At 37.6% G+C, this 25,630-nt stretch overlaps 1 protein-coding gene across 1 annotated transcript in view; it reads right to left on the minus strand.

Moving 5' to 3' along the window:
• KIAA0825 (KIAA0825 ortholog) overlaps nucleotides 1-25,630 on the minus strand; it is a 395,975-nt gene that overhangs the window by 298,154 nt on the left and 72,191 nt on the right. Inside the window, exons 5-6 of the mRNA XM_052644057.1 lie at nucleotides 11,124-11,285; nucleotides 2,122-2,216 (exon numbers count right to left, since the gene is read on the minus strand). Of these exons, the coding sequence (XP_052500017.1) occupies nucleotides 2,122-2,216; nucleotides 11,124-11,285 (257 nt within the window). The remainder of the gene's footprint in view (nucleotides 1-2,121; nucleotides 2,217-11,123; nucleotides 11,286-25,630) is intronic.

Genomic DNA, 25,630 nt, shown 5'->3' on the forward strand with positions numbered 1-25,630 from the left:
CTAGGCTTGATATTTCTAACTGAATTACTTATTTCTCTGGATCTCAAGTTTTTGTCAGAAAAATAAAAGAGATGAATTGAGTGATTTCTATAGTTCCTTTCAGTCTAAAATTACTGAGATTATGATCATTAGCTTAATTTTCTTGTATACAAAATTCTCACTAAGCATTAATCTAATGCATTTTGCATATGCTGAACAAATAAAGGTGATTTATCTTCTAGAGCTAAAATTCTATGATTCCATAACTCCCTAATCAGAAAAAGTGGCTCTCCTTCTCATTAAGCCTATAATTAAGATGTAATTCTCATATCCTTTCTAAAGTTTATTTGGACCTTTAGCATCATAGGGCCTACTTAAAGATAAACCTCTCATCTTTTTATTACATAAAATGAATCAACCAATCTACTCAGCTCATATAGTTTCTTTTCTCTTAAGTGCAACTTTGCATGTGTAGTCCTATGCCATATAGGTATTTTCTTGAGACACGTTTATGATAGAAATATGAAAAGGAACCTACCTTCATAAAAATTAACAACAACAATAAAACTCTGCTTTTTTGTTCCCCCACCAGGGAATCCCTATTCATTAAAATCATTCATTCATGCACTCAAGGAAATATGTCATGGGGAAACTGCCATTAATTGCCACGGTCACAGTGACTTTGAGGGTGGTGTGTGTGCTATAATGATTACCTTTGTCCATGGTCATTTATATGTGATTTTAATACCCTTGAAGGTATCTTTTCAAAATATGGAAACGCAGGAACATTAATAGCTGCTCTTAAAAAGAAAACTGAAAACATTTACTACTCAAATCTCCTCCTAGAAGTCTATTTCTTTACATAGGATATCATTGGCTTACTTCTACTCTTCCCATCTGATGTTTGGAATCATAGACATTCCAGTTAGAATGCAGAACATTTACTAGTTGATCCAAGAAAGAAGAAGAAATAATATGGTTTTCTGTTCTGTGTGCCAAGGAGCACACCATCAAATCCCTTTCTTCTATCAAAGTGAAAGTAAAGTTGCTCAGCCGTGTCTGACTCTGTGACCCTGTGGACTGTAGCCTACCAGGCTCCTCTATCCATGGGATTTTCCAGGTAATAGTACCGGAATGGATTGCCATTTCCTTCTCCAGGGGATCTTCCCAACCCAGGGATTGAACCCAGGTCTCCCGCATTGTAGACAGACGCTTTACCATCTGAGCCACCAGGGAAGCCCCTGGTGGGGCTTCTATTACCTTATGCTAATTTCTTAATATCTACTCTGATTTTTTATTAAAACACGATGTATAGGGACTTCCCTGGTGGTCCAGTGGCTAAGACTCCATGCTCCCAATGCAAGGAGCCCAGGTTCAATCCCTGGTAAGGGAACTAGATCCCACATGATGCAACTAAAAGTTTGCACGTCACCACTAGAAGATTCTACATGCTGCCACTAAAGATCCCACAATGTCACAATGAGTGAAAGATGCCGACCTGCCCTGTGGACCAGAAACCAGAGAGAGGACTGTATGTGGGGAGAAGCGAGGAGGAGAAGGGGCCATAGCTACTCTTGCAGATGTTCCCCAACACAGAGCGAGCAGGAGGAATCCCCTGATTTTCTCCAGCTTCTACCCTCCAGTCTCCCCTCGGTGCTTTTCATTAACCAAACCTTCCCAGGTGCAGAAAGCAAGAACACCCGGAGGATGTTTTTCTCTAAAATACAGAATGGAATGGAGGAAGAGTGGTGATGGATCTGAGAAAAAACAGGGACCTGTGGAGCACACTAAAATAAGAGGCTAGTTCAAACTATTCTCTCCTTGTTCCTTCCCTTTTCAATTACCGCTTTGTCACTTTTCAACAACTGTCTACAGTCCAAATTCTCAGGGTGTAGTCCCTGAGTTGGGATGAGAACAAAGATCTCTTTACCGCCACTTCCCTACTGCTTCCATGGAACACACTGTGCAACAGAGCAGTGTTCCCACTAAAACCAATTCTCATCAAAATTTGTAAGCCAATTTTGTTTTTGTTTGGTGGCAAAGGGTAAAAATCAAGATATTCTGATTCATAATGGAGTCACAGGAAAATGAGAATGTTATTGCATATGAATAAAAAACCACCACTCATTTTTCTTCACTTACCTCTGTTACTGGTAGCAGTTGCTCTGAAGTAATACTGGTCTCATTTGTTCTAGGTTTCTCTATTACAATTTCTCTATTGGATGTCTCCAAAATTCCTATGAAATAGAAAAGGACACAAACACAAATGTACATTAAGAAAAACAAACCATTGTGATCAGTAGGTTAAAGTTACTAATTATGTACAAAAGCTCTATCCACAGAACACACACACACACCAAGATATAAAGAACACAGTCCAAAACATGTAGGGTGATATCTCCATTATGATAATGACAGAATCAAAATACAGAGTCCTTTTCTATACATACAACTTGATGGAATTTATATGCTATTTACATTCATATTTGATGTACCATGCAGGTATATATAATCTATAAAATCATATCCTTTAATAATTAATTCATTTTTATGTTAATAATGTAGGATAAATTGAGTACAAACTGAATATTAATTTCCTTGTTCATTTAAAAAGTTAAATTCCAAAGTAATGCTTTAAAAGCTGGTGGTCTTCCTTAACACCTTAATATTTCTTATTTGGAAGCAAGAGAACAAAAGCATGTGGATAAACACCAGAATATCAAGAAAAGTTATACTCTTAATGAATTTATCAATAATTCACTGGAAAAACACAAACACTGAGACAGATAAGAAATGATCTCTAGCTTCTAAAATGGAAACTAAAAAAAGGAAATACTTCCTTGACTTTCATTTTTTATAATTAAAAAATTCTTTCCATGGGAAAAAAAATATACCAAAATGTAGTGAATAAATATGCCCAAAAGAAGTATTTCCATTTTCTATTATGGTTCTAGCAATTATACTTTAATTTGATATGAAGTGACTTAGCAATTATCTTTTGGTTTCACTTAGACTTGATATATGAATGGTACACCATGATTAATTATTCTTTTATTTTAATCATCATAAGAGGCACTTTCTCCTTATGTCTGGGGCAAACCAAATTTCCAAATATCAGTGATTCTTATCAGTAGGGCTCCTCCTGAAAAGTATAGCCATGAATAAAATATGTGGGTTTTTTTGTTTGGTTTTTCTAAATATGGTTCTATAAGCTTAACTATGAATGATTCCTAAGTAATACAATTCACAGAAGTATTATCTTAAGAGGTAAATATTCCATCTGGTAGTTGATAACATCCTTTTGAGAAATTTTGTCAGTTTATTCTGAGGAAAAGTTTCCCTCAACTCTAGGGTTTCTAAATCATTTTGGATTTGCGAACGCTTCTGAGAACTTGATTAAAGTGACAGAACACTTCATCCAAAATGCACAATATGACTGTGTGCACACACACACACTCACACACGCTATTGGAGATCCCCAAGCCCTCTTGTAAAACACATTCATGGTCCTTGAGGGGCCACGGACTACAGTTGAGGAATCCTGCTTCATTTCTCAACACACATCAAAACACAGATGAGGTTTTACATCAGTGTTATACCATTTAACCTAAAATGCTTTCTCTGTGGCTTATGTTTTATTGTATTTTTTTGCAGAAGATAGTGTCATTAATAAGGATCAATTTCAATGCTGAAATAAAATCCAGATTAAGCAGATTTTTTAAAAAAGAAAAATGAAACTATAAGGTTATTGAAAATATGGAATTTTTTTTCAAAAGATACAAGGTAGAGATTTTTCAGAAGGACAGAGAAGTTGTAAAACAATTCTATGTAACAAAAATACTGTTAGTTGAAATAGATATGACAAACTGGCTCAGAATTATCTCTCAATGCCCATACTTTAAAAAAAAATGAATAGACTTTAGCTTTTTGAGCAGTTTTAGTTTTCTAGAAAATTTGAGCAGAAAGTACAAGGTTCCCATATACTTCCTCTCACTCTGCCCTCAGTTTCCCCTACTGTTAACATCTTAATTTGGGGTGGGATATTTGTTACAACTGATGAACTTCACTTCAGTTCAGTTCAGTTGCTCAGCCATGTCCGACTCTTCGCGACCCCATGAACCACAGCATGCCAGGCCTCCCTGTCCACCATCAACTCCCAGAGTCCACCCAAACCCATGTCCATTGGGTCGGTAATGCCATCCAGCCATCTCATCCTCCATCGTCCCCTTCTCCTCCTGCCCTCAATCTTTCCCAGCATCATGGTCTTTTCAAATGAGTCAACTCTTCGCATCAAGTGGCCAAATATTGGAGTTTCAGCTTCAACATCAGTCCTTTCAATGAACACCCAGGATTGATCTCCTTTAGGATGGACTGGTTGGATCTCCTTGCAGTCCAAGGGACTCTCAAGAGTCTTCTCCAACACCACAGTTCAAAAGCATCAATTCTTTGGCACTCAGCTTTCATTATAGTCCAACTCTCACATCCGTACATGACCACTGGAAAAACCATAGCCTTGACTAGATGGACCTTTGTTGGCAAAGTAATGTCTCTACTTTTTAATATGCTGTCTCAGCTCGTCATAACTTTCCTCCCAAGGAGTAGTGTCTTTTAATTTCATGGCTGCAGTCACCATCTGCAGTGATTTTGGAGCCCAAAAAATAAAGTCTGACACTATTTCCACTGTTTCCCCATCTATTTGCCATGAAGTGATGGGACCAGATGCCATGATCTTAGTTTTCTGAATGTTGAGCTTTAAGCCAACTTTTTCACTCTCCTCTTTCACTTTCATCAAGAGGCTCTTTAGTTCCTCTTCACTTTCTGCCATAAGGGTGGTGTCATCTGCATATCTGAGGTTACTGATACTTCTCCCAGGAATCTTGATTCCAGCTTGTGCTTCTTTCAGTCCAGCATTTCTCATGATGTACTCTGCATATAAGTTAAATAAGCAGGGTGACCATATACAGCCTTGACGTATTCCTTTTCCTATTTGGAACCAGTCTGTTGTTCCATGTCTATTTCTAACTGTTGCTTACTGACCTGCATACAGGTTTCTCAGGAGACAGGTCAGGTGGTCTGGTATTCCCATCTCTTTCAGAATTTTCCACGGTTTATTGTGATCCACACAGTCAAAGGCTTTAGCATAGTCAATAAAGCTGAAATCAATGTTTTTCTGGAACTCTCTTGCTTTTTCGATGAACCCATACTGATAGATTATTATTAGCTAAATAATTTTTTAAGTTTGCCCATAATTTACATTAGAGTTCATTTTTTGTGTTGTGCAGGTCTACGATTTTGCCAAAAGCACAATGTCATGCATCCACCATTAGTATCACACATATTAATTCCATTGCTCTGAAAATCACCTGTGCTCCACCTATAATACCTCTCCTCTCCTCTGTATTCTCCCTAACAACCACTGACCTTTTACTGTCTCTATACTTCTGCTTACCAGGTTGTCTTATAGTTGGAATTGTATAGTATGTAGGCTTTTCAAATTGGTTCCTTTCACTTAGCAACATACATTTAGGTTGTATTTAAGTTCTCCATGTGTCTGTGTGGCTTGATATCTCTTTAAAAAAAAATCACTGAATAATATTCCAATGTATTGACGTACCACAGTTTATCCATTGATCTACTGAAGGACAACTTCCAATTTTTGGCAATTAAGAATAAAACTGTTATAAACATTTATGTGCTGGTTTTTGTGTGGATGTAAGTTTTCAACTCATTTGCGTACATACCTAGGGGTGTGATTACTAGATCATGTAAGACAATGTTTAGCTTTATAAGCTAAACCGTCCAGAATATACTATTTTACATTCCTATTAGCAATGAATGAGAGTTCCTGTTGCTTCACATCCTTGCTAGAATTTGGTGGTGTTAGTGTTCTGGGTTTTGTCCACTCTAGTAGAAGCATAATGGTATCTCATTGTTTCAATTTGCATTTCTCTGATGACATATGACACTGAGCATCTTTTCATATGCTTATTTGCCATCTGTGTATCTTCTTTGGTGAGCTCTCCAGATCTTTTGCTCATTTTTAATCTGAGTTTTTTATTGTCCTGTTGAATTTTAAGAGTTCTTTGTATATTTTGGATACATGACCTTTATCAGATGTGTATTTTGCAAACATTTTTCTCAATTTATGTCTTGTCTTTTCATCCTCTCTATGATCATTGCTTTTTGCTTGGCAATTCCACTTTAGAAAATTACTGTCCAGATATACATGAGGACACACAAGACATAGTTCAGAGAAATACGCCACATCATTGTGGAAGCAAAATGAAGAGGACAAGAGCAAGGTGTAGGTGATTGTGGTACACACAGCAATAGAAAACTGTTCAGCTGCTTTTCTGAATATGAGGTGTTTCTACATGATTGTTAATAAAAAAGGATCTCTGTAGAGTATGACAAGATTTGTGTGATTTTCCAAGTCAATCGGAAAAAGTCTTCATTTTAACCATATATCCTTTTAACTTGCTTAAAATTTTTACTGTATGCCTGGACTATTATTCAAAAAATATTTTTTTAAAAAAGAAAAAATGATAAAGATCAAGTTGTCAATGACATGAAGAGGTAACACTTGGATTCTTAATGTTTCTTTACTGTTCTACAGATAGAGCATAAAAACAACTGATGTAAAAGATATTTACCCTGGAAAAATAACATTAATACAAAGTACAAGTTTTACAGATCTATTCTTGGAAATAACTATTTGTCACTGTGTAGCTACAGTTTAAAACACAAAAAAGTTTAATTATCTTGTATTTATCATTTCATTTCCAAATATATTATGTTTATTCACTCAAAGTAATGGGCTTTAATGTTAACAAAAACCATCTGCCTATTTTCAAAATGAATTAAAAAATAAGATAAGCTTCCCAAGACTTCTTTTGCTGGTGAGCAATTCTATAGTAAGAGAGAAAAAGAATTATTGAGCAATTATGATAACCTCTATAGCATAATCTTCCCCCATCCCAATTAAAAAGATTTTTAAAAATTTAATCCTATACAGAGAAACCAAAAGGATTATTTTAAGGCAGGATTAGTAACACTGAATCTAGACTAGTAGGATATCTCATGATTTTAACAGATTGTGGCATTTTTATTTTTGTTTGGAATTCAAAATGGTCAATTTCAAAATTTGACACTGTCAAATGTTATGAGCTCTTTGAACATTTAACAAATTATTTCACCTATCTAAAATTAATATTGGACATGCCATACACTTATTAACATTGTCTAGAAAAGGTACCCCTTTTTTGGCTCATCGTTTTAAAGCATAGTTATTTGCATGCAATCAACAGTGGTTTCTTTAAGAGCATGCCCAGATTAAGGCCCTCAGTAGAGTGCAGAGGGTCACAGGGATGCCAGCTGCAGAACAGCCTCTCCCTACGGAGTTCGCTGTGGTTCATTTTACACTTCTGGTTAGCTTCCACACTGCTGCTTTCTCTCATAGAGAGTAGAGGTTGGCAGTACTTCTCTGTGACATCCACTTTCACACCCAAATTGGTCTTCATAGGCTCCCATTGTGTGCACTACAAAGCAACTTGCCTTGTTGGCAGCTCTGAGTGGGAACTACAAGTCTTTCTTTTCTTCACTGTTCTTTTCTGGCTCACAAGCAACCTCCCACCAAAAGCTGAATCTGTAGAAGAGACTACATCCAAGAGATAATACTATGAAAAGTATGAAGAGAAGCCCAGGTGGCCACCTTGCAAATTTCCAATGTGGAAGCCTTCGACCTCTCTGCCCAAGAAACAGCTAAAGTCCTAGTGTAATGAGCTTTACAAACCCTAGGAGCCTCTTTACCTTAACTACATACGCCTCTCTAATACAAGCCCGTAACCATCTAGCTAAGGAACTCTTAGAAGCCATTTGACCCCTCTTAAGACCCCCTAAGAGTACAAACAATCTTTCAGAAGATCTGAAATCTTTGATTCTTCTGAGACAAACCCTAAGTGTTCTTCTTACATCCAATTGAAGCAGCCATTGCTCTTTGTCATTGCTAGGGCTAAAGAAAAAATGAGGGCCAAGAAACCGCCTGGTTTAGATAAATCTCAGATGCCACCTTTGGAAAATTTGAGGAACTGCCCGAAGAACAGCTTTATTCTGAAGGAGTGTTAGAAGCGCTCCATAAATTAAACCTGAGGCCATACCACAAGATAAGATGACCTAAAAGAAATACAGTAAGATACCACAGCAGTCAAATAATGCCACATCATTTTTCTGAAATGACCAAAAGAGAAAACCATAGAATCATGACCAAACAAAAGCAAGTAAATATCATAAATAAATATCCTTTCTTTCTCAGAAAATATGTCTTGTGTCTCTACAAAAATCTATTGTGTCAAATTCAAATTCCTGAAAGCACTGCCAGTTTGGCTAAATACACAATATAGTAGTAAACATCAAAGTAAAAGAGTAAAACATTTGGTTAATCATCTTTCTATTTTCTCTGTGTGATGTTAAACACCTGGATATTTTTTAAACATCTGGACAAGGAATTAAAAAAACCTTATTTTTCATCATATTGTTTTGGTTACACAGACATAGTAGGCAACTCCTTCCAAGATCTTTATTAGCAAAATATGCTCCAATCAAAACAAGTACACAAAAACCAAATGACTTGATCTGAACCACCTTCTCCCCAACACAAGTTTTCTAAGCAAAACATTAACTATCAGGATAACCTAAGATTCATCTGATTTTTTAATCATTCAAAAATTGTTTCCTTTGGGATTTAAGAAGCCATGTCTTTTGATAAGAACTGATTAATGTGGCTACACTGAATAAAAGATTTGAATTTTTTCTTAAAGATTTCCCTCAAGATCATTCTTTTCAGGAAGTCATTTACATGAAGTTATGTCAGGTTAAATCTTGGCTTTGTTACAAAAATATATGAATGAAGAACACATATTTCACAAGATGTTCTAATACTTAGACATTTCTTATAGTCATTCAAATTTCCTTCCACATACTATGTTTGATAACCCACAAATGTCTTTCTATAATAAGTATTATTAATATGATACTGAAGTTTCTTTTATCTGCCATGCTGTTTAGATGATGACAAATTTGGGGTAAGACTTCCCTGGTGGCTCAGACGGTAAAGAATCTGCCTGCAATGCAGGAGATACAGGTTTGATCCCTGGGTCAGGAAAATCCCCTGGAGGAGGGCATGGCAACTCACTCCAGTTTTCTTGTCTGGAGAATTCCATGGACAGAGGAGCCTGGCAGGCTACGGTCCATGGGGTCACAAAGAGTCAGACACAACTGGGAAACTTTTAGTCACTCACTCAGTATATTGTGCAATAATTATATATTTTCTCTGTTAATTTTATTCAATGAACCTAATTATTGCTCTCATGCACGGCATTTGCAAGTCTCAACACTGCTTGATCTCAATCCAGTGCTGTTGAATCAGCTTTTTCTTATTTTCCTTTTTCCTGAAATCAGTATATGTCAAATCTTTCCTTCAATTCTTGGCTATTTAAGTTTTATATCTTTACAATACCTCTATTATACAATTTTAGGTTTGAATTTATGCTTCCCTTAAGAAGAATGAAGTTCTCAGAACTGAGTTATTTCAAGAGCTTTGCCTAAGACTAACATAAGATGAATCAAAATGGATAGGTATCTAGATACTTTGGAGTTCACCCTGTTTCTTAATCCACACTTTGGGAAAGACCTACAAGAGATGTGGATGAGAGATGCCAAATCTAGCCAGGCATGATGGATGCATACCAACACCAAGTGCCAACTGCTTGTGGCAGCAACAAGTCAATAAAAAATCAGATCATATTTCTCTATTCAGATCTCTCTTTGATCTGGTCGGTTCCATCTAGAAGATCCCCTTAGGTCCTCTGGATCTAAGAATCCTCTAGATCCTTAGGGCTCACATTACCTCCTAATAAATCTAACCTTTCATTCTGACTTTTAATTTTCATATCTGTTCTACGTTTTTATTATTTTTCTCATTTGATTTTTGTCAGATTCAGAAATCTATATTCTACATTTTTTTTCAAACTACAACCAAATTCGGAAAAAAAAATGATCTACATTATTTATTTTATGATTTTATGGTGCTATTTAAGCTTAACCTGAAACACAGAAGGCCAGTAAGCTACGCTTAATATAAAGTAAACTCCAGTTCTATAACTTTTCTAACTATCTACCTAGGCTAGGTAACCAAAGAAATACAAAGGTAAATACATTAAACTAAATGTAATTCTTCACTAAGAAATCAGGTTTGGAAGTTGGTTTTGCAATTTGTAGATTAATTGTTAATCACTTGCTTCCCTCACTTTGTTTTGCAAATGCAGCCACTATTTACATTTATTCTCCTTAAAATAACATGGTGCATTATGTAAAACAGAACTTTGGATAACTCACTCCGATATGTATGAAAATCTTTATAAATATAGACATGAAAACAGAAGCATATCTTAACCCATTGTGCCTCTGAATTCTACCTTTAATGTTAGAAACAGTATTCGAACACACATAGCACAGTTTTTTAAAAAAGAATTTTGTTAAGACTAACAAAAAACAACTTATTGTATAATTATAATTACAATGGTAACAACTCACATTTACTGCTTATGATACGCTAGCCATTCTCTTAAATATTTTACATTCATTAAATCATCAAATTCTCAAATGTCTACATAGTATATTGGAATCTAAAGAACCAAATTCTGAAAGAAAATAAAGAGAAACTTGACTTAGTCCTATACTATCATTTTAAAGATGAGAAAATGGTGGTCTAAGGAAACTAACATTTTGCTCAAGGTCATCAGGCTGCTGGCAACAAAAAAAGGTGCTACTAGATCATCCAGTGTGCTTGCTCTTTCCATAGGCCAGGTTGTGCTTCTCTGAGTTTAAAAAAAAAAGTTGATCTAATTTTAGCTAAAGATAATGATCCAAGATTTACTTACGATGATTTCTTAATTCAAACTATTCAATGAATTTCTTAATCCATTGATAACATACAAAGGATAAAAATGTAATTTCACACTGTGCTTTATACTTAATATTTATTTTTAAATTCTACCACATATATTTTTTTTTCAGGTAATGGTATAGATTCAATTAGCAGGAGGCAAAAACAGAGAGAATTATAGATGTGCAGAAGAGCATTTTACCTGAAGTATTCCTGGGTATCCTGAGCCATAAGAACATTTCTTCAAACAACTCCTGGACATTTTTTTCCAACTTCAAAAATGATTTTACTAGCTGTGATAAGAACTTGAGTTCATCTAAGGAGAGGAAAAAGTTTCTTCCTTTCTGTGGGTATTCAGGAGTAACTGTAAAAAGAGTGGATCAATACTATTGAACATGATACACGTTTTCTCATTCAATATTAGAGCAGTCTATGATTCAAAATTAACAAGATCCTTAATAATTAAATCAAGTTTTTTCTTTAGTAAATACAGATAAAATTTCCTAGGAGAATCATTCCCCCTCCCCTGCTGGGAAGCTAGAGATAAGTTTGATGCAAACATGACAATTAAGTAATCATGTTAAATGATACAGAGTTATTAACAGGAAATGTGATTTGTTGTTGCAAAATCATATCTTATACAATTATTTTTTTCTTTTTTTTAGGTATGGCATAATTTGAATCTAGTTACAAGGAAGTATAAGATAAAATTAAACTCGGGGACTTTCTACCAAAAAGCTGATGTATTCCTCAAATGTGTCATGTTGGGAAACACAAAGACTAGAAAATGTTCTGGTCAAAAGCAGTCTAAAAAGATACAACAAGTGAAATCAATACATGATCAGTATTTTACTTTATCTTATTATAAAGAGCATTATTAGGGTAATTTGGTGAAATCTGAGTAAGAAAGACCTTTGAAGAAAGTAGGGAAAGCCAATAGACCATTCAGGTAGGACCTAAATCAAATCCCTTAAAATTATACAGTATAAGTGACAAATAGATTCAAGGGATTAGATCTAACAGACAGAGTGCATGAAGAACTGTGAATGAAGGTTCACGACATTATACAAGAGGCAGTGATCAAGACCTCCCCCCAAAAAAGAAATGCAAAAAGGCAAAATGGTTGTCTGAGGAGGCCTTACAAATAGCTGAAAAAAGACAAGAAGCAAAAGGCAAAGGAGAAAAGGAAAGAAATACCCATTTGAATGCAGAGTTTCAAAGAATAGCAAGGAGAGACAAGAAAGCTTTCCTAACTGATCAATGCAAAGAAATAGAGGAAAACAACAGAATGGGAAAGACTAGAGATCTCTTCAAGAAAATTAGAGATACTAAGGGAACATTTCATGCAATGATGGGGACAATAAAGGACAGAAATGGTATGGACCTAACAGAAGCAGAAGATATTAAGAAGAGGTGGCAAGAATATACAGAAGAACTATACAAGAAAGATCTTCATGGCACAGACAACCATGATGGTATGATCACTCACCTAGAGCCAGACATCCTGGACTGGGAAGCCAAGTGAGCCTTAGGAAGCATCACTATGAACAAAGCTAGTGGAGGTGATGGAATTCCAGTTGAGTTCTTTCAAATTCTAAAAGATGATGCTATGAAGTGCTGCACTCAATATGCCAACAAATTTGGAAAACTCAGCAGTGGCCACAGGACTGGAAAAGGTCAGTTTTCATTCCAATCCCAAAGAAAGGCAATGTAAAAGAATGTTCAAATTACCACACAATTACACTCATCTCACACGCCTGGAGAATCCCAGGGACAGCAGAGCCTGGTGGGCTGCTGTCTATGGGGTCGCACAGAGTCGGACACGACTGACGTGACTTAGCAGCAGCAGCAGCAGCACACGCTAGCAAAGTAATACTCAAAGTTCTTCAAGCCAAGCTTTAACAGTATGTGCGCCGTGAGCTTCCAGATGTTCAAGCTGGATTTAGACAAGGCAGAGGAACCAGAGATTGAATTGCCAACATCCGTTGGATCATTGAAAAACCAAAAGAGTTTCAGAAAAACATCTATTTCTGCTTTATTGACTATGACAAAGCCTTTGACTGAGTGGATCACTACAAACTTGGAAAATTCTGAAAGAGATGGGAATACCAGACCACCTGACCTGTCTCCTGAGAAATCTGTATGCAGGTCAGGAAGCAACAGTTAGAAGTGGACATGGAACAACAGACTGGTTCCAAATTGGGAAAGGAGTATGTCAAGGCTGTACATTGTCACTCTGCTTATTTAACGTATATGCAGAGTACATCATGCGAAATGCTGGGCTGGATGAAGCACAAGGTGGATTCAAGATTGCCGGGGGAAATATCAATAACCTCTCACATGCAGATGATACCACCCTTATGGCAGAAAGTGAAGAAGAACTAAAGAGTCTCTTGATGAAAGTGAAAGTGGAGAGTGAAAAAGTTGGCTTAAAGCTCAGATAACTAAGATCACAGCACCCAGTCCCTATTCATGTCAAATAGATGGGGAAACAGTGAGATTTTATTTTGGGGGGCTCTAAAATCGCTGCAGATGGTGACTGCAAGCCATGAAATCAAAAGACGTTTGTTCCTTGAAAGAAAAGTTATGACCAACCTAGACAGTGTATTAAAAAGCAGAGACATTACTTTGCCAACAAAGGTCCATCTGCTGAAAGCCATGGTTTTTCCGGTAGTCATGTATAGATGTGAGAGTTGGACTATAAAGAAAAGTGAAAGTGAAGTTGCTCAGCTGTGTCCAACTCTTTGCGACCCCATGGACTGTAGCTTACCAGGCTCCTCCCACCATGGGATTCTCCAGGTAAGAGTACTGGAGTGGGTTGCCATTTCCTTCTCCAGGGGATCTTCCTGATCCAGGGATCGAACCTGGGTCTCTTGCATTCCAGGCAGATGCTTTAACCTCTGAGCCGCTATAAAGAAAGCTGAGCACCAAAGAATTACATCCATGAGGTCTCAAAGAGTCGGACACGACTGAGTGACTGAACTGAACTGAGTAAGGTCTACAACCTAATGTTATTTATTGCATAACTGTTAGTTTTCTGATTTAGACAACTATAAAGAAGGCTGAGCACCGAAGAATCGATGCTTTTGAACTGTGGTGTTGGAGAAGACTCTTGAGAGTCCTTGGACTGCAAGGAGATCCAACCAGTCCATTCTAAAGGAAATCAGTCCTGAATATTCACTGGAAGGACTGATGCTGAAGCTGATTCTTCCCCACAGTATCTAACAACACTGTTTTAATCATCACACCTCAGTTCATGATTTCTATCTGCCCAAGCATATCTATGTTTCTCTGTTAACCACGCTAGGATGGGGTTTTCCCTAGCAGGAGTTCCTTCTGCTTTTGCCTTCGCTGAATTAATCTTCTTTTCTTTCTTTCAAGTTTCAATTCACTCCTCTCCTCCAAATCACCTCTCCATAAAACCTTATCTGGATGCAATCAATCCAGGAGTTTGCTTTCCCCCTTTAAGCTGATCTGGTCTTCACCTATTTGGTTTTTCTGTTTTATCACTGTAGAACTGTCTTACTTCAAGAAATCTGGGACATAAATGTTTACACACAGGCAACTATGTTTAGCTGGCCACCAATTATAGTGATAAAATGTATGAAATAAGGATTATTGTTTTATTACAGAATGAGATCTATGATTTTTAGGAAATACAAATTTCTCCTAAATCCTAAGAAAAGTATAAAGAAAAAAACTAAATTTTCACTTAAGAGCAAGACAGTATTAAATTCACCATCAAATAACAATTAATAAGTTCATGTTAAAAATAACTAAATAGCTGAGGGCCTTTCCCCCATATATATTTTAATAATTTTTTTCTAAAATATAAAATTCTATCATTTAGAATATTAAGGACACATTTTAAACTTTTCTTCATGACAAGGTTTTGAAGACAGTTACTTATTTCTGTGCTGCACTCGGCGACTAGTGTCTTTCCCTCTGTTAAAGGCATTTCTCAAAAGATATAACCATTGGAAAAGGGTTCTATGATCAGACAGATTCAGGAATTACTAGATACTAAATATTCTCTAAAGTGATTCACAAAGAATTCCCTGGTAGCACAGTGGTTAGGATTCTGCTCTCTTAACTGCTAGGGGCCTGGGTTCAATAATCACTGATCTAGGGGAACTAAGATTTCACAAGCCACAGAGCATGGCCAAAAAACATATAAAATAAAAGTTATTCACAGTGCAAATTAGTATACTAAAGTCTATCCTCCTCCTCCTCCTAAGTCGCTTCAGTCGTGTCTGACTCTGTGCGACCCCAGAGATGGCAGCCCACCAGGCTCCCCCGTCCCTGGTCTATGCAGTTCTATAATAAATTTAAAATATTAAAGATTTAATGTTTCTCTAGCTTTTTTGACCAATGAACACCAGTTCACCAACATGTCAGTCAACTTCTAGCATTTTCTCAAACAGCAGCTGAGGGGACATTGTTCTGGGGTCTGGATTACAATCCCACTTGAGCATCTACAGCTGCTTTGTAGTGTTTCCCCCCATTTTAGGCCTTTCCTTGTGGGTTCTTGTTGCTACTTTTTCCACTCATAAACTCTTGCTCCCAATTGCTGTTGCTGTTCGGCCGCTCAGTGGTGTCTCTTTGCAACCCCATGGACTACAGCACGCTAAGCTTCCCTGTCCTTCACTGTCTCCCAGAGTTTGCTCAGACTCACGTCCATTGAGTCGATGATGCCATATAGCATCTTGTTATCTTTCAGGCTTTTCTGAGAAACTAATGAAAGTCTTCAAAATTCTCCTAGACCCTCTAATTGAAAAAAAAAGAATCATGTAGTCATAGCTTCAGGGCTGAACAGGACCACCTGAAGTTCATCCATGGCTGTCATAGGACACAGTGGTCCAGGAACTTGTGTTTTATTAAAAGTGCAAATTCCTAGATCATCTCCAGATCTCTTTTAAGCAAATGCCCCAGGTGAGTTTTCTGCACAGAAAAGTTTGAGACTACTACCTGAGGGATCTAATTAAAAACCTTAGTGGTTGCAAAGCACTCTCTAGGCATTAGAAAACTTGGATTTTAGTCTTAGCAAGTCAACTAAAGAGGTGCTATTATATGTATATAAAACATATATTTACATATATAAAACATCAATGACTGAAAACTCCACATTTTCCAAGGTCACAAAATTTATTTATGACTTTTTTTTCATTTCTGGAAGAAATATGGAATGTCTGTCGGGAATTACTAAGGTAAATGAATTATTATGTATCTATACATTTTCCCTGGGCAAAAGAAGAACTTGTCCTCAAAAAATACCTAAAGAATAATTAGAGTTCTTTAGGCACACTCATCAGAAATGTAAAATGATTTCCTCGAGTTCAGAGACTATGTCCAGTTTATTCACTATAGTATCTGAAGAATCCAGCACAAAATAGACACTCAAAAATACTAGTTAGAAAAAAATGTATGCAATCCCTAGAAATAGCTAACAAAGAAAAATACAAAACAAAAAGATTTCATACTTAATCCCATCAAAACAATAAATATGTAAGTCAATATTCAAATAATTACAGTATTATATGTACATTCTTGTCAGTATTTTGACAAAATAGATTTCGAAATTATTTCTAAAATAGAAAATGTGTGCAAAAGGATATAAAAACAATGATGAAGTGGAAACTTTATAAAGCATAGTGATACAAGTTTTTTGTGTTTAAAAAGTAAAATTATACTTTAGAAAATACTCCATTATTTAAAAAATTCACAGATATTCATAGATCTTTTGTTTTAAAAAATAGAAAATCTCTCTCTTCTATTTATATTTATATACACAAGCTGTTGCTGCTTAGTCGATTCAGTCGTGTTTGACTCTGTACAACCCCACAGACTGCAGCCTGCCAGGCTCTTCTGTCCATGGGATTCTCTAGGCAAGAATATTGGAGTGGGTTGCCATGCCCTCCTCCAGGGGATCTTCCTGACCCAGGGATCGAACCCAGGTCTCCTGCACTGCAGGCAGATTCTTTACCGCTCAGCCACCAAGGAAGCCCTTTATACACATACACATACATACAAATACATATACACATACATACAAACACACACACGGACTTCCCTGGTGGCTCAGACAGTAAAGCGTCAGCCTATAATGCGGGAGACTTCGGTTCAATCCCTGGGTCGGGAAGATCTCCTAGAGAAGGAAATGGCAACCCACTCCAGTATTCTTGCCTGGAAAATTCCCATAGACAGAGGAGCCTTGTAGGCTACAGTCCATGGAGTCGCAAAGAGTCAGACACAACTGGGCATCTTGTTTTCACTTCACTTCTCACACACACACACACACACACATATCACTCAGAGGATATATACTATAAATTATATACTTACAAGTGTTTTTCACCCAGTAACTAATAGTTAAAATATTAACTCCATTATCTTGTAGCAAAAATAAGGACACTGAAAATAAATCTAGGACATTAAAGCTCCTCACATTTGAACTGCAACAAAGCAGCTTTTGGAATAAATATCAAAGTCCAGCTAAATCAGACAGACCATAAAAATGTGGGTTGCAGCTGAAAGTACACATATTATTTTCCAAAACCATTAGCAACAGAATTCTTGTTAATGATAGCATTAAGATACAGGAGAAAATGAGAAGCTAGCAAAATCAGATAATCTGAAGCTGGTGGATCAGTATAATAGGATAAAAGGTGCACATTTTCGTTTTCCCAAGAAAAACGAACACTAGCCACCCTATTATTGACTGTAAATGGATCCATTTTCAGCGAGGAAGTATTCTTGGTGCCACCAGACAAGCAATGTTAAAAAAAAGAGGCGACACACAAAAGCTATTGAAAGTCTCATTTTGCCGGATGAAATTCATGACATAATCCAAATGGAAGATATTTGTTCCAGTGAAGAGAACTTTTTAACAATATTGCAATAAGGAGTCAGCAGACACTGCTTTGGAACAAATAACAAGCAGTACTTTCCCAGTACCCAAGTCACTTCCTGAGAGCAGGCGAGGCTGTAGAGACCACTCTAGAGTTCCAGCGGCCAGAAGGAGCCCTGTGCCTCTCTGAGCACCTGTTCCAAGGAGCCACACAGCAGGGGAAGAAACAGGATGCAAACCCTATATCCCTTCTTTGTTATGGGAGCCTGGTTAGTAGACAGAAATCATGGAGGACCTGCAGGCATGGCTTTTTGTCACACTCACCAAGAAGAAATCAAAGCTGTTCCCTCCCGCCCTTCCCAGGGCATTATTTTCATAACTTTATGTATTTCCCACATCTATATGGCTAGGGCGGAGAAGGCAATGGCACCCCACTCCAGTACTCTTCCCTGGAAAAACCTATGGAGAGAGGAGCCTGGAAGGCTGCAGTCCATGGGGTCACTGAGGGTCGGACACGACTGAGCGACTTCACTTTCACTTTTCACTTTCATGCATTGGAGAAGGAAATGGCAACCCACTCCAGGGTTCTTGCCTGGAGAATCCCAGGGACAGGGGAGCCTGGTGGGCTGCTGTCTATGGGGTCGCACAGAGTCAGACACGACTGAAGTGACTTAGCAGTAACAGCATATGGCTAGGGAGGCACTTGAGACAGAGACAAAGAATATTTCCACCTTACTTTTCAAAATTGAATTCAATATCTCATCTCTTTTGACAAAGTTTCTATATGTACCACCCAAAACGGATAGGGTAAAATAAAACTTTACAGTAAACTGAGTGAATAGGGGACTAACAGGAGGAAGTGAATAACTCTGAAGTTGAGTTAAAGTGCAACCAGACCCAAGGGATATGTGAACATCTGGCTATGTGGACACTGAGATACCCCACACATAAACTTCAGGACCCCTCTTCTACACGGTGAGAGGATGAAAAAAGAAGTATGGGAAAAGCTGAGCTTCAAAAAGCTAACTGAATCTGAATTCAGGAAATGTTCAAACTCTTCGAAGCTGGAGGTTGGGCTCCCCCTCTCTTTAGCTCTTTCCCTACTTTTGTTTCTTCCCCCATCTTATTTTTAAACATTTTTTTTTTTTTGACACGGACGATTTTTAAAGTCTTTATTGAATTTGTTATTGTTTTCATGTGATGTTTTGTTTTTTTTAGCCGTGAGGCATGGGTTAGTTTCCCAAAGAGGGGTCGAACGCAGAGCCCCTGCCTTGGAAGGCAAAGTCTTACCCACTGGACGGCCAGGGAGGTCCCCTCCATGTTTTATTACGTGGCATGCTGCTACTTCTAGCACCGCTACAAGAAGTCTAAGAGGTAGCATAGTAGAGTAGTTAACATGGAATTGTGACACCTGAGGGCCTGGATTCAAATCCTGACCCTGCTCCCTACTAACTTTCCGTAAATTCCTTACTATCTTTATGCTGCACTAGCATACAAGATTTAATTGAGTAAATACAAGAGCAGTTCCTGAGAGCTAGTAAGGGCTATATAAACATGTGACATTATCACCACCTCCTCTGGGAAGCCTGGCCTCAGGGTCTAGGCCAGCTGAGTTGCCCATTTTCTGTGATCCGCCCTATTTCACTGCACGTACCGTTATTTCAGCACTTGCTATTTAATTATTAGTTTGGGTGTTGTCTCCTCAAACTTTAATCTGAAAGGCAGATATTGTTCCCCTTATATTGCATTCCCAGTATTTATCATAGTGTCCACCGTGATGAATGAGTTCAAAATGAGAAACACTGGTTAAGTGTCAAGAGACAATACCAACTGCTCTTAACTTCTTTTATTTGACTTTTTACCCTGGCCATAAAAAAAAAAAAAACTTCTTTAGTAAAATACTAATAGTAAATGAATTTAATGTTAACCATTAAATGCCAATTTTAACAGTTATATTTAATAAAATATGCCAATTTTAATTTTAATATCTTCGGGAGAAAGAACCGTAAGCAAAGACCTGTAAACTACTTTAAATATCACTGTTATTTAATAGGCTCCATCTCTAAGCTTGAACATTTATAAAGTTTAATGGTCCACGCTAAGATCTTAGAACCACTCTAAGAACTTCCAATGCTGCTTAGCTGTGTCAACCCTTCAAAACACTGGTTTTGTTGCCATGTGTGTGGTCATCTTTTTTAGAACCTCAAAAGCTATGCACCTATGTTCACAGAAACAATGCCTTGCATGTAATTCTAAGAGTTTCCCAGATCCATTGAAGCCTTCAGTCCTCATTGATAACCTGGTTAAGGCCCTCTGCCTTGGTTTACCTGACTTGAAGAGAAGTCAGATGAGCAGATCTCAAGATCTTCCTCTCACTGAGGAGAGTTGTATTATAATATCTTCTAGAAATTTCTACTTCCCCTTGCAAGAAGAATGGGCTAACTTCAGTTTCTACTTCATAATCTCATCACTCTTTCTGTATGATAAAAGGTCTCAAAAGATTTACAGAGACAACTCTGCCCACTAAGACAGAGGCTCTGGGTATGGTGAGAGAATAAACTGAGGCATAATAACTAACCCTCTTGCTGCTCATGAACTTAGATAAACACACAGATTAGTATTAAGTGGCCACTGCTTTGATAGTGGGACATGATGACCAAGTCACTCGGTTAGAAGAGATTGAATTGCTAGTATAATACTAGCAGTGTGGACCATATCTGCATGTTCTGTATCTTCTTTCTCTGTTTCAGGCCAAGAGTTATTATGCTTAGCTGTGCATCCATTGACAGGATTGGTAATCATGGTCTAAGACAAGTAGGCCTATGGACAGAATAAATGCTCACAACCCACCCTCAGTCCCCACGTGACTTGGAGATTTGCTATTCCTTTTGGTGGGGTGCACACAACAAATACCTTCTTGCTTCATATACCACTGGCTGAAACAGGTGGAGATAAAGTCATCTTGAAACTATTCTGGGTCAGTGAGAAACTGAAAAGAATCTGCTTCTATTATTACCCTTTTATGATTTGGGGGCCAACACCAGCTCCACTGGGTGCTACCTAAATGTGCTGCTGAATGATAACAGAATTCTCCCACACTCCATTCCATCTTCTCTGGCAACAGCTGTCAGTATTACAACAACAAGGGATCAGACTTCTCATCCATCTGCCAAGGGTAGGTACAATATTCCTGTCCCTCTCCTATTTTCTCTCTTTGTTATTTTGTTTACCTGACTGAGAACATGAGAGAGAGTATCTGACTCCTGATGTAGCCACTGTTATTTGAAGATGCTAATCAAAGAATGGCTTACATTTGAATTCAGCCAAAATTGAGAAATGTACCCAGGACAAATCTCTGAGTATTTTCTCAGCTGACTTTTGCCTTATGCTGGTTTAACTCCCAGTTATAAATACACAGATATGTTGACCCTCTTAAAGAACATCTTAATAAAAACACATCTCTAGTGTAATGAGATAGGGTTTAAATTTTAAGTATAGTATGCTAATAGGACATTATTAATGAAATATCTTCTTAATATCCTTTTCTCAGTCTCAAATTTTAGTAGAGTTAATTATATCTATCATAGGTGTTACTTTCTATTATCATGACCAAAAATTAACCTATAGAAAAATCTTGAAGTTAACAATTCATTTTTACTATACTCTAAAAGGCTGAATCTGAGAACTGGTATTTCATTTTTTTAAAGATATGCCATGAGAGATATTACATTATCAGTTCATAATATAACATGTTAAAAAATGAATTCTAAAAATTTAGCCTTGGAATAAAAATAATGCCATCATCAAAAAGAAGAATTTAAGATACCTGAGTATATGCTTCCTAATATAATTCTAATTGAATCATAACCTTTCAAAAGGGATGAACATTTTTCCTCTTTTATACTAAAAAAATAAAGAGTAAGATTCTCTTAACACTTCTTTATCAGGTAGGCAAGTTATAATGCTTGTGAAGATATGTTAAAATGAATATGAAAAGAGATAGCTGTGGTGATAATATAAGTATCTTGTACCCACCTGGCAAGCGGTATTCACGAGCTCATTATTCTAACAGAGAGGAGGGGAGGCCTTGGACTTAGGGAAGCCATTTACCAGGTGTGACAGCTCCTCACTGAGCAAATTCTATTGTTATTTTACCTTTTTAGCTGCCTTCCTCACCTAAGGAATAGTTATTCAGCCATAAAGGCAAAGTCATATTTCCTTCAAACTTTAAATATGACATTGGGGCCCCTTGGGAAGATATCATCTTTTATACTATCTTCCCTTGAAAGGCCTATGAGCCAAAAAAAAAAAAAAAAAAAAATCTTTAAGTGGGTTTCACTTGCTAACTCAACAAAGATTTGCCTTGTGCCTATAATGCAAGAGGGAACCGTATGCCATATACCATGGGTGGTGAGACACAAGAGGTAGAAAGCGGCATCAGAAAGCAGGCTAGGGGTGACCAGCCAGGGACAGGCTTCACACCAGTCACCGTCAGCTCCTTCGGCCACTCCCGTCTCTTCAGAGTAAATTCACCTCTCTTCAACGATTTAAGTTCAGGTAGGAAAAAAGGCATTAGGTTCAATATATATGAAAAAAAAACAACAAGAAAAACACCCTTAGAGTTGAGAAAATTCCATGGATAAAAAATTAATTGAAGACTTATCAGGAGTTGACTGTCAACCTATTTTGATATAAATGACCAATGCTGTTGACCAATGACCATTGACTCTGTTGTTCTAATTTGTTTCAGGAAAATATTTATGATTGAAAAAAGGTAAATAAAAAATACATGAAAAATTAAACCAAGCTTGGCTTTTCCTTGCATATATAAATACTACATGTCTTTGATTTTTTTTTAATATTATAATAAAAAACACTTCCCTGGTGGCTCAGATGGTAAAGAATCTGCCTGCAATGCGGGAGGACTGGGGTTCAAAACCTGGGTTGGGAAGATCCCCTGGAGAAGGGAATGACTACCCACTCCAGTATTCTTGCCTGGAGAATCCCATGGACAGAGAAGCCTGGCAGGCTACAGTATGTGGGGTTGAAAGAGTTGGACACGACTGAACAACCAACACTTTCACTTTCACAAACACAGTATTTTAGAACTCAACTTGCATGGCATTGGGTCCAGTACTATTGGTGCCTGGGTTGTGACGTACAGAAAGGAAGATAAGAGTAAGAAGAGAGACTTCAAAAAGTCTACAAATAATAAATGCTGGAGAGGATGCAGAGAAAAGGGAATTCTCCTATGCTGTTGGTAGGGATGTAAATTGGTATACAGCTACTACATAGAACAGTATGGAAGTTCCCTAAAAACCAAAACTGAGTTACCATATGATCCAGTAATCCCACTTTTGGGGCAGATATGCAGAAGAGACAGACATGCTAATTTGAAAAGCTACATGCACTGCAGTGTTCGTAGCAGCACTACGATATCCAAGACAGGGAAGCAATCTAAATACCTGACAAACAAATGGATAAAGAAGACGTGGTACATTTATACAATGGAATACTACTCAGTCACAAAAAGCAGTGATACAATGCCATACAGCTTATCATACTAAGTAAACCAGAGTAAGACAAATATCATATGATATCACTTATATGTGGAATCTAAAAAAATGAGACAAGGGAACTTCTTTACAAAACAGAAACAGACTCAGAAATGTAGAAAACAAACTTATGGTTACTGAAAGGGAAGACGGGGGCCTAAGTTTGGGATTAACAGATACATAGTATGGCACCCCATTCCAGTACTCTTGCCTGGAAAATCCCATGGGCGGAGGAGCCTGGTAGGCTGCAGTCCATGGAGTCGAGAACAGTAGGACATGACGGAGTGACTTCACTTTCACTTTTCACTTTCATGCATTGGAGAAGGAAATGGCAACCCACTCCAGTATTCTTGCCTAGAGAATCCCAGGGATGGGGGAGCCTGGTGGGCTGCTGTCTATGGAGTCGCACAGAGTTGGACACGACTGAAGCGACTTAGTAGTAGCAGTAGTAGATATATATAGATATGTATATATTGCTGAGGGCTTCCCAGGTGGCTCAGTGGTAAAACAATCTGCCTGCCAAGAGACCTGGTTTGATCCCTGAGTTGGGAAAATCCCCTGGAGAAGGGAATGGCAACTCACTCCAGTATTCTTGATTGGGAAATCCCATAGACAGAGGCAGCTGGTGGGCTTAGAGTCCATGGGTTCACAAAAGAATAGGACATGACTTAGTGACTAAACAAAAACAAAAAATTCACTGAACACATAATACATGGTAAAAAGCCTTACATATGTTATTTCTAATCATCACAGAAACTACAGTCAGGAAAGAGGCTCAGTAAAGGTAAATTATTTATCAGTGAAGGACAATGTGAAAGTATTCTTTAAGAAAAATAGCAATAACACTAATTTTCAACTGAAAAACAAAGTATCAATACTATGGGAGTCACGAGGTGATTCCTCTGAACAGCTTGACTCTGTAAGATCAACGTAAGAATAATATAGACAATTTGATCCATCAGTAAGAGACAATGGGTACTTCTCCCAGAACTGGAATTCACCTTTTATATGTATCTTTCTTTCAAACATCAAGTTCTAACAATGACAATAGAAAAAATTAAATAAAGTTTATTTTGTGCCAGATACTGTTATAAGCATTCTTGTACTTGTGCTAATCCTCTAAACTCTGTGAAGAAAGCACTAACATTAGCACCTACCTTGAAAGCATGAAGATGTTAAATAAATTGCTCAAGGTCACCAAGCTCGTAAGTAACTTTTCAAATGGGCTTGTTATGTTAGGATCAATCTATAGCAGGCAACAGAATTACCTGGACAGGTGTTAACACACAGGTTGGTAAGCTGCCCCCAAAGCTTCTGATTCAGTGAGTCTAGGGTGGAGCCCAAGAATTTCTATTTTTCACACGCTCCAGGTGATGCTGCTGCTGATTTAGAAACCATACTCTGAGAACACTTGCTCTGTAGCTCCTTTTTTTTTTTTTGTACTCCCACCTAGCCATCCTGTTTTCAATGTATAAGGCTTTGCTTCAGGATAAACTCTCACCAAAATTCATACATATAAGCTGAAAGAAAATGGCCCTCTAGTCATCCATTTATTGGATATCTTCATTTTTTTGTCTGCCCAGCACCTTATTCCCTCTTCTAGTAACAAGCTGGTCCCTTGGCTATTCAGAGGCCTTCTCTGAGATATTTTGAACAGAAGGACCAGGGGAGTTTCTAGGATGTAAGCAAGAAGCTACCAGGGGTCACCTACTCTGTGGAGTGGGGAAACTAGTCTGAGAATGAAGTCATCACATGGGGAGAAACCAAGACAGCTTGAAAGCTAAGTTCCATTTGCTTAGGCCTCCAGAAATCCTCCAGTTTCTGTCCTTCCGGACATTTAACTGTTTAGCTCTTTCTTCTATTGTGTGAATTACCACATTCTCCTTTAATCACTACCTCTCCCCTTTCTGCATAAGAAGCAGAGATGAGGAGTGGAGGAAAGAACATCAGCAGGCTTGGAGTCCTGGCTAATGCCTTCACCAGTAACACAGACTAGTTCCCAGGTGCGAACCACAGGTATCTGCAGGGCCTCCAACAAGCCACAGTAAACCTCTGCCGCTGCTGCGATCTGAACTTCACAGGAAGTTCTTTCCCTTAATTTCTGCCTGCACAAGGTCCATATATCCTTCGAGGCCAAACTCAAGTCCAATTAATGTTTCTAACTTGCTCTTTCTACACTAAAACCTCCCCTCTCTGAATTTTTCATATACTTAAAGTTTTACACTAATTACTTGGTGATTAATTTAATCCTTGGAAAGCTTTCTTCCTCTCATGTTTTGTGGGTTAGTCGTTTTTACCTCCTATATT

The sequence above is a fragment of the Budorcas taxicolor genome, chromosome 7 (assembly GCF_023091745.1).
Source record: "Budorcas taxicolor isolate Tak-1 chromosome 7, Takin1.1, whole genome shotgun sequence".
NCBI lineage: Eukaryota > Metazoa > Chordata > Mammalia > Artiodactyla > Bovidae > Budorcas > Budorcas taxicolor.